This window comes from Protobothrops mucrosquamatus, unplaced genomic scaffold (assembly GCF_001527695.2).
Source record: "Protobothrops mucrosquamatus isolate PMUCROS unplaced genomic scaffold, P.Mucros_1.0 scaffold_204, whole genome shotgun sequence".
Classification (NCBI taxonomy): Eukaryota; Metazoa; Chordata; class Lepidosauria; order Squamata; family Viperidae; genus Protobothrops; species Protobothrops mucrosquamatus.
Window position 1 is genome coordinate 251,253 of NW_015386280.1, and position 6,468 is coordinate 257,720.

The 6,468-nt window shown below is 42.6% G+C and overlaps 1 protein-coding gene across 1 annotated transcript in view; it reads left to right on the plus strand.

The window, feature by feature from the left end:
• RNF5 (ring finger protein 5) overlaps positions 1-4,876 on the plus strand; it is a 28,505-nt gene extending 23,629 nt beyond the window's left edge. Inside the window, exon 6 of the mRNA XM_029286163.1 lies at positions 4,738-4,876. Within this exon, the coding sequence (XP_029141996.1) occupies positions 4,738-4,826 (89 nt within the window). The 3' untranslated portion in view covers positions 4,827-4,876. The remainder of the gene's footprint in view (positions 1-4,737) is intronic.
• Positions 4,877-6,468: the final 1,592 nt, after the last annotated feature.

Here is a 6,468-nt window from a genome sequence, read left to right on the forward strand (position 1 = left end):
ATGCAAACCCCAACCCAGGTGAGCATATCAAACACCTCCATTCCCAGTACTGGAATAGCACCTCACCAAAAACCACACCTAGAACACTGTGCGCTTGAGACAACCAAACCTGCTTTGGAAGCAACAGTGTTCCAAACCAGTCAGAATCACAACAACTTAGCCTTGTCCATAGAGGACAAACAAGACAAACAACGTCTGCAAGACCGGGAGTCATGGAGTATACTTCCAAAATGCCCCAAGAGTATGCAAGTGCAGTGTACGTATGTTTCCAGCTCACCCGCCACAGTGCAAAAGAAAGAATTGTATGCTTCCTTAGATATGTCAACGAAGGACAATGCAGCCTTAAGATGTGTCACAGCGGGGAGAGCCACACTTACGTCATCTTGTTTGCAACCACAAGATACATCAGAGTCTACAGCGGGGAGAGCTGCAGTCTCGGTGTCTTCTTTGGAAAAGCGAGACTAACAATACACGAAGGCCACACAGTACCAAAGTTAGAACTATGTGGTACCACTTTGGCTGTAAAGCTCACCAACTCAACAGCGAAGACGTTGCGCCTTGAACTACAGTCTACCACCTTCTACGCAGACAGCAAGGAGATGTCAAGCTACATCTACAAACAAAGCAGACATTTCTATGTTTATGTAGGTAACAGAATGAAAAGAGTTGAAACATCTTTGAGCCCTGAACAATGGCAACATGTGCCAACAGGCAACAACTTTGTGAACCAAGTGAAGTGGCCCAACCTTGCCACACAGTTAACAGATTTGACCTGGCTAGAAAGTCCTGACTTCTTGGTCTGTTCAAACAAACAAAGGCCACAGAGACCAAAATGCTATGTACTTTCAACTCCAGATCAACGTGCCAACCTTCAACTTCAGGCACCCAGTAAACGTCAACCAATCCGCTTCAAGCGCCTGTCTAAGCGGAAGCACCTGAGATTAGGCATAGTTTTGATCGTCTTGATCACTTGCCTTAGCATCCCAAGAACGAACATTAAAGGAGTCTGCAAGGACTTACAGACTATTGAAGACATTTGCCATGACCCAGTGATTGACAAATGCCTGACGGCCAAAAATTGCCTTCCCCATACATCTCACATGGGCGAAGCGCGCAGAGGCGAAGCGTGGGAGCACATGATTGGTGCACCCCGCGAAATCATGGACTCTATGTCGTTAAAGACACCCACACCCACGCATGAAGTCCTCACTACCCTGATGACAACAGTAGCAGCCATCTTCAGTACTCCATCGATGGTTCCAGATACTTCGGTTCCTGAGTATCCTGAGTCTTCTGCAGCTGCTGTTGTTCCTGATCCTTCAGTTCCAGCTGTTGTTCCTGATCCTTCAGTTCCAGCTGTTGTTCCTGATCCTTCAGTTCCAGCTGTTGTTCCTGATCCCTCAGTTCCAGCTGTTGTTCCTGGTCCTTCAGTTCCAGCTGTTGTTCCTGATCCTTCAGTTCCAGCTGTTGTTTCTGATCCTTCAGTTCCAGCTGTTGTTCCTGATCCTTCAGTTCCAGCTGCTGATCCTGATTCTTCAGCCCCAGCTGTTCCTGTGTTTCCAGATCCAGCTGTTCCTGTTTTTCCAGGTTCTTCAGTTCCTGAGTACCCTGTGAATCCAGTTCCCTTTGTTCCTGAGAAGCTTTGGGTTCCAGTTTTTCTGTTCCAGATTTGGTTCCAGTTTCTTTTACAGGAAGAAGGCCTTGTCTCACTTACAGACAAGAACGCATACCAGAACTATTGGCCCATGGGACTTGCACACTGGGCCCACCCAGCTGATGAACTACTTTGGCAAGCTGAGTTCCAGATCGTGAAGCCACGTGAGTCAGGTCGTGACTCAAAGACACTTGTACCAGGCTGATCACCAATTTGGCACCGTAGCTGATGAAGACTGAACCAGAAGATAAAACCTCAAATGATGTATTGTGTTTATGCATTGTTTGATGTAACACTTGTTTATTTCTTGCATGATAGTGCATGTTTTATATTTACCAATAGTTATGCATGCTGATACCAGGTTTTTACCTATGTAATCACAAGTTAGTTAACATTGAGTACTGTATGCTTAATGCTATATCCTTTGCTATTCAGTTAGTAAGTAGTGGAAATATAAATTTCCAAGCGGGGAGTATTCTGGACCATATAGATCCATGTAACCTTGTATAGCTCTATGTAACTCTAACTAGAGAGCATGTGTCAGTATGTTAGTAATAGGTCAATAGGAGGAGTTTAGGTCAATGGGAGGAGTTTTAAAGGGCATTGAGCACAAGCCAGTTTGGAATGTCTTTGTTCTGAGAGAAGCATGGCCCATCAGATGTCACCCGATGAGCCTGTATTGCTATAGAGATGGTATGAAGGGAGAGCTTCATCTTTTTACCGATAGAAATGAACAGGAGATGTAATGTCAGGGGCATCCGTCGTAAAGGCAAGTAACCTATCTGATAATAAATATATTTCTTGTTATAAAATCATTTCTTGGAGTGTCTATCTGATTTGATTTATGGAACGTTTTAAATCAAAGTCAGAACAGGAACCATTTCAACTCAGAAGCTATAATGGGGACACTATGTTGGATCAGCCTCACACGATTAGTCATGATATATACCAAGTTGGATAGCAATAAATTGTGGGAAAGGAATGTCCCACTCTGGAGGTGGTTAGCAGATTAGGAAATAAGATAAGATAACCTTTAGTGTCATTTTTTACTGTGGGCCCATTGGCACACATTAAAAATTAAATTTAGTTGCTCCTCCTCCACCCCGTTTATGCATTGGTCCCTTTTTCTCTAGTTCTTTGTGAATTTTTAATGTTTAAATTCTTAATGTTGAATGTTTTTAATGTTCTCAGTCTTTTATATTGCATTTTTATGTTGTAAGCTGCTTAGAGTCGCTGACAGTGAGATGGGCAGCGTATAAATTTAATTAAATAATAAATTTTCCAGGCCCTCCCTGTTAGTCCTCCAAGGAACAGAGATGGGAATGTAGAGTAGCTGCCTTTATAGAACTACTGCTGAGGCTTGAGAGCCACATGCATTTTTCCTAAACATTGATTGGCTGCCGTGCCCAAGACATGCCCATTGCTACCCGCCTGGCAAATGGGAAACAGCCATTGGTGTGAGGGGTCCTTGATGCTCTCTGAGCTTGGTTGTTTTCTTGCAGAGACGTTTCATTGCCCAAATTAGGTAGCACCATCAGTGCAAGGACATCTGCTGCCTACTCTCAAGCCTTTGCAGATTTTATTTTATTTTTCTGAAGAATAATTGTTTTTTATATGTTATTGTACACCGCCCAGAGTCGCTTTTTTGTGAGATGGGCGGCCATGTAAATTATATAATAAATAAATAAATAAATAAATAAAACCAGTAGATTTCTTGGTTTGTGTTTATGAAATTTATAGGCTACCCCAATCTATTACAACAATAAAATACCCTGAGGTAAAATATGCTGCCTATGAATGTTATAAATAAATAAATAAATGCTAGAGAGTCCTTGACTTACAACAGTTCATTTAGTGACCGTTCGAAGTTACAACGGCACTGAAAAAAGGGGACTACACTTGTGACCTCGGCAGCATCCACATGGTCACGTGATTTACATTCAGATGCTTGACAACCGACTCACATTTACGACGGTTGCAGCGACAAGCAAAGTCAGTGGGGAAACCCGATTCACTTAACAACCGCGTGACTGATTTAACCATTGAGGTGATCCGCTTAACAGCTGTGGCAAGAAAGGTCGTAAAAGGCGGCAAAATTCACGTTAACAAATTTCTCGCTTAGCAACGGCGGAACTTTGGCCTCAGTTGCGGCCGTAGGTTGAGGGCCACCTGTATAAAATACAGGAAACATCAAAAGTTTAAACCGCAGATATTTTTGCTGGGTATTATGGAAGATTTGGATACAAAAGAAATGGACTTGATGTTGAACTTGATAACTGCTGCAAGACTACTAGTAGCTCAATGTTGGAAAACGGAACGTTTGCCCACTATAGAAGAATGGACACTTAAAGTCTCAAATTTAGCAGAAATGGCCAAGATTTCCGCTTATGTGAAAGATTATTCACAAGAAAGATATATCTCGGTTTGGAGAAGATGGATAGATTATATTGAGAGTAAATATGGGACTAAAAAGTTTCATTTGGTTTTTGAGTGAATCTTAGAGTATTAATGTAGTTTATATGTTATAATAGTTTATTTGTTTTTATTTCTAATTATTAATATGATGTTATAATTATTGTGTTTAATATTAGTATATTTGTTTAAAAGAGAGTTAAAGGATGTTATAGATTTGTTATTTTAATAGTTGATTAATGTTAGATAGAGTATGATTATTGTATTGTTAACCCTGTGATTGGCTCTGGGAAGTGGGGGGGGAGGGAGGGGGGAGTGGAAGGGTGGGTTTTGGGGAGGGGGGGAAATTATATTGTAAAACTTTTATAAAATGTTTAATAAAAAAAAAAAAGTCCAGGAAAAACAACAACAACTCTGAGCTACATTCTCCTTTCTCGGAGCCCTTGATGTAGCAAAATTTCATCAGTGGCATTTGAAGTACCGGCTCAGGGATCCCAGACAGAAACGGAGGAGTTGGACTCTCCGATGGAAAAGCTCTTGATTACCAACCGATAGCAAAGAGCTATGACGGTGTTAGTGAGCAGTTCGGTGTTTTAACTTATTTGAATGCGTCCAACTTGCTTTTAGATTTCACCTTGGCTAACTTTTTTTTTTTTTCCCCTTTTCCGCAGAGACAGAGGCGGCCAGACCATCCAGTTGGCAGGATTCGTTATTTCTTTTCATTGCCATCTTCTTTTTCTTCTGGTTGCTCAGTGTATAACCGGCTGGACCCCGCTGAGCTTAACCTGTACTAAAGTGTAAAGAACAGAACTAAAGGACTTTGATATTGGGTGGGTGGGTGATGGGAGGGGGGGGGCAGACGGACAGACCAGTTTTGGGTGGGTGGATTTTGCTTGAATGCATAGGAGAGACAGAAGGGGGTGAATACTATATGGTGGGGTGTAATCCAGATGGAGTAAAATTCTTTTTTTTTTTCATTCCTCCTCTCCCCTGCCCCCTGAGAATTAAAACCATAATAGGGCTGCTTCTTCAAGTGGTATACAAATGTCTATATACAACCCCAACCTAATTATGAATTGAATGGGGAGTAACTATGCTAAGAACGACCCATGTCTATTCTTCGAAGGAAGATCTCAAACGTGAGGGCAATCTCGAATAATGGCGGAAGATTGGAGAGAGCTGAAGCAAGCACATGCGGACTACTCATTCTTTCCAGATTACATAAAAGCAGGAGGATGAATGGGGTTCATTTCCCCCCCCTTCCCCCCCCCCCCCCCCGTTTCAATAGCATTTGCTCCTCAATTGGCAATCAATTTGTCTGTTGGGCAAAAGTGGCTAGGCCCGCCTCTGTGTAAAAGTGCACGAATCAGGGAAGAGGGATTTTGGAGTGCAAGCAAGGGTAGGGTGATAGAGATGTGGTGGTGGGGAGTCTACCTTGTTCCACCTCCTGCCACAGGAAGTGATTGTGAAGATTATTTGAAAGAGAGGCAGGGAAGAAGACCTATTACAGGATCCCACTGGAAGTGGCTGCATATTCTTTTAACTTGAGGCCAGGGGATCCCCAAAGAACTTATCTTGGCTCCTTTTTTGACAGGGAAAACTGCCCGAGTTTTGAGAAGGCATGTGCTCTGGTGGGTATTTTCCTCTCCCTCTCCTCTCTCTCTCTCTTTGAGGAAGGTTATTAATCCCTTACTGTTCTGTTGGAGTAACATGGGAATGTGTGCCGTTGGTCGTTAATGCTTCATCCACCCATCTCCAGCTCTTCCAACAGTGTTGGGAAACATTTAGGGTTGTTGAGGAAAAGGTTGACCACCGGACATTGTTTAGTCTTGGAATAACAGTATTTTGTGGTCCAGAAGTTGCTTGGATAATGATTTGTGCCTTCATTTGGGGACGTGAGAAAGGACGTGATGTCAGTTAACCAATGCTTCAATTAAATTCACCCGTGATTCCTATCCAGTTGAAGGAACAGTCATTGAGAGAAAAATACTCCTGTTTAGAAGGGAAAAGCACAGACTGCTGCAATATGCAAGGTAGTCCTCGGCTTACAACGATCACTTAGTGACCGTTCCAAGTTATGAGGACCTGAAAACAGGGACTTAGGATCTGAATTTGACTCCTCTGCAGTCATGTGATTGAATTTCAGGCATTTGGCAACACCGCCCCATTTATGGCTATTTGCAGCATGCGAGGGTTTTGCCAAAAAAACAATGCACTTTCGATTTTTGTCAAAACCACAACCATAGCAAACCATTTGCTTTAACAACCTTGATGTTCCCTTAACGACCCCGGTTTCTTAATCTTTTCACTAAAGTTGGGGTAAGACTTTATGCTACGCCTTAGTTTTGGGACTTTGTGTGTGGTGTGTGTACTAGCTGTGTATACTAGCTCCACCATCTAGC